The sequence below is a fragment of the Geospiza fortis genome, unplaced genomic scaffold (genome assembly GCF_000277835.1).
Source record: "Geospiza fortis unplaced genomic scaffold, GeoFor_1.0 scaffold659, whole genome shotgun sequence".
In the NCBI taxonomy this organism is placed as follows: domain Eukaryota; kingdom Metazoa; phylum Chordata; class Aves; order Passeriformes; family Thraupidae; genus Geospiza; species Geospiza fortis.
Window position 1 is genome coordinate 364,275 of NW_005054530.1, and position 560 is coordinate 364,834.

Here is a 560-nt window from a genome sequence, read left to right on the forward strand (position 1 = left end):
TCCAGGGTGAACAACTGGCAGTGGAGGGTGGGGGAAACTGGGTGCTCAATGCCCAATTTGGACAACTCCAAGTTTCCCAGGGAGACCCAAATTCCCACGGTGTCACCCAGATCTGAGGCGAGGCTAGGATGGGGAGGAGGAGGAGATGGGATGGGAGCTGGCGGTTTTGATGGAGGAGTTAATTTAGGGGCCCACTTTGGGCCGGGAGGCTCTGTTGGGATGACAGGAGGCTTTTGGGGCCGGGATGTGGTTCCTGGGAAGGCGGCAGAGGGCCGATGCTGAGGTGTTCTGGTGGGGAGCAGGGCAGCTGTGGGCGCACAGGTGACAGCGTCTGGGGGGCTCTGCGCTTGGCAGGGGCCGAGAAGGCGAGCGAGGCGGAGAAACGAGACCCGGCGCGGCCCCGCGCCCCCGCCCTGGCCCTGTCCACGCCCAAGATGCTGGTGATCAGCGGCGGCGACGGCTACGAGGATTTCCGGCTGACCAGCAGCAGCGAGACCGTGGGCAGGGACGACAGCACCAACCACCTGCTCCTCTGGAGAGCGTGACCTGCCCGGGCCAGC

At 65.2% G+C, this 560-nt stretch overlaps 1 protein-coding gene across 1 annotated transcript in view; it reads left to right on the forward strand.

Moving 5' to 3' along the window:
• The window catches only part of ARHGEF17 (Rho guanine nucleotide exchange factor 17), a 27,465-nt gene extending 26,911 nt beyond the window's left edge, over positions 1 to 554 (forward strand). Inside the window, 1 exon segment of the mRNA XM_031063776.1 lies at positions 227 to 554. Within this exon segment, the coding sequence (XP_030919636.1) occupies positions 227 to 545 (319 nt within the window). The 3' untranslated portion in view covers positions 546 to 554.
• The last annotated feature ends 6 nt before the right edge of the window (positions 555 to 560 follow it).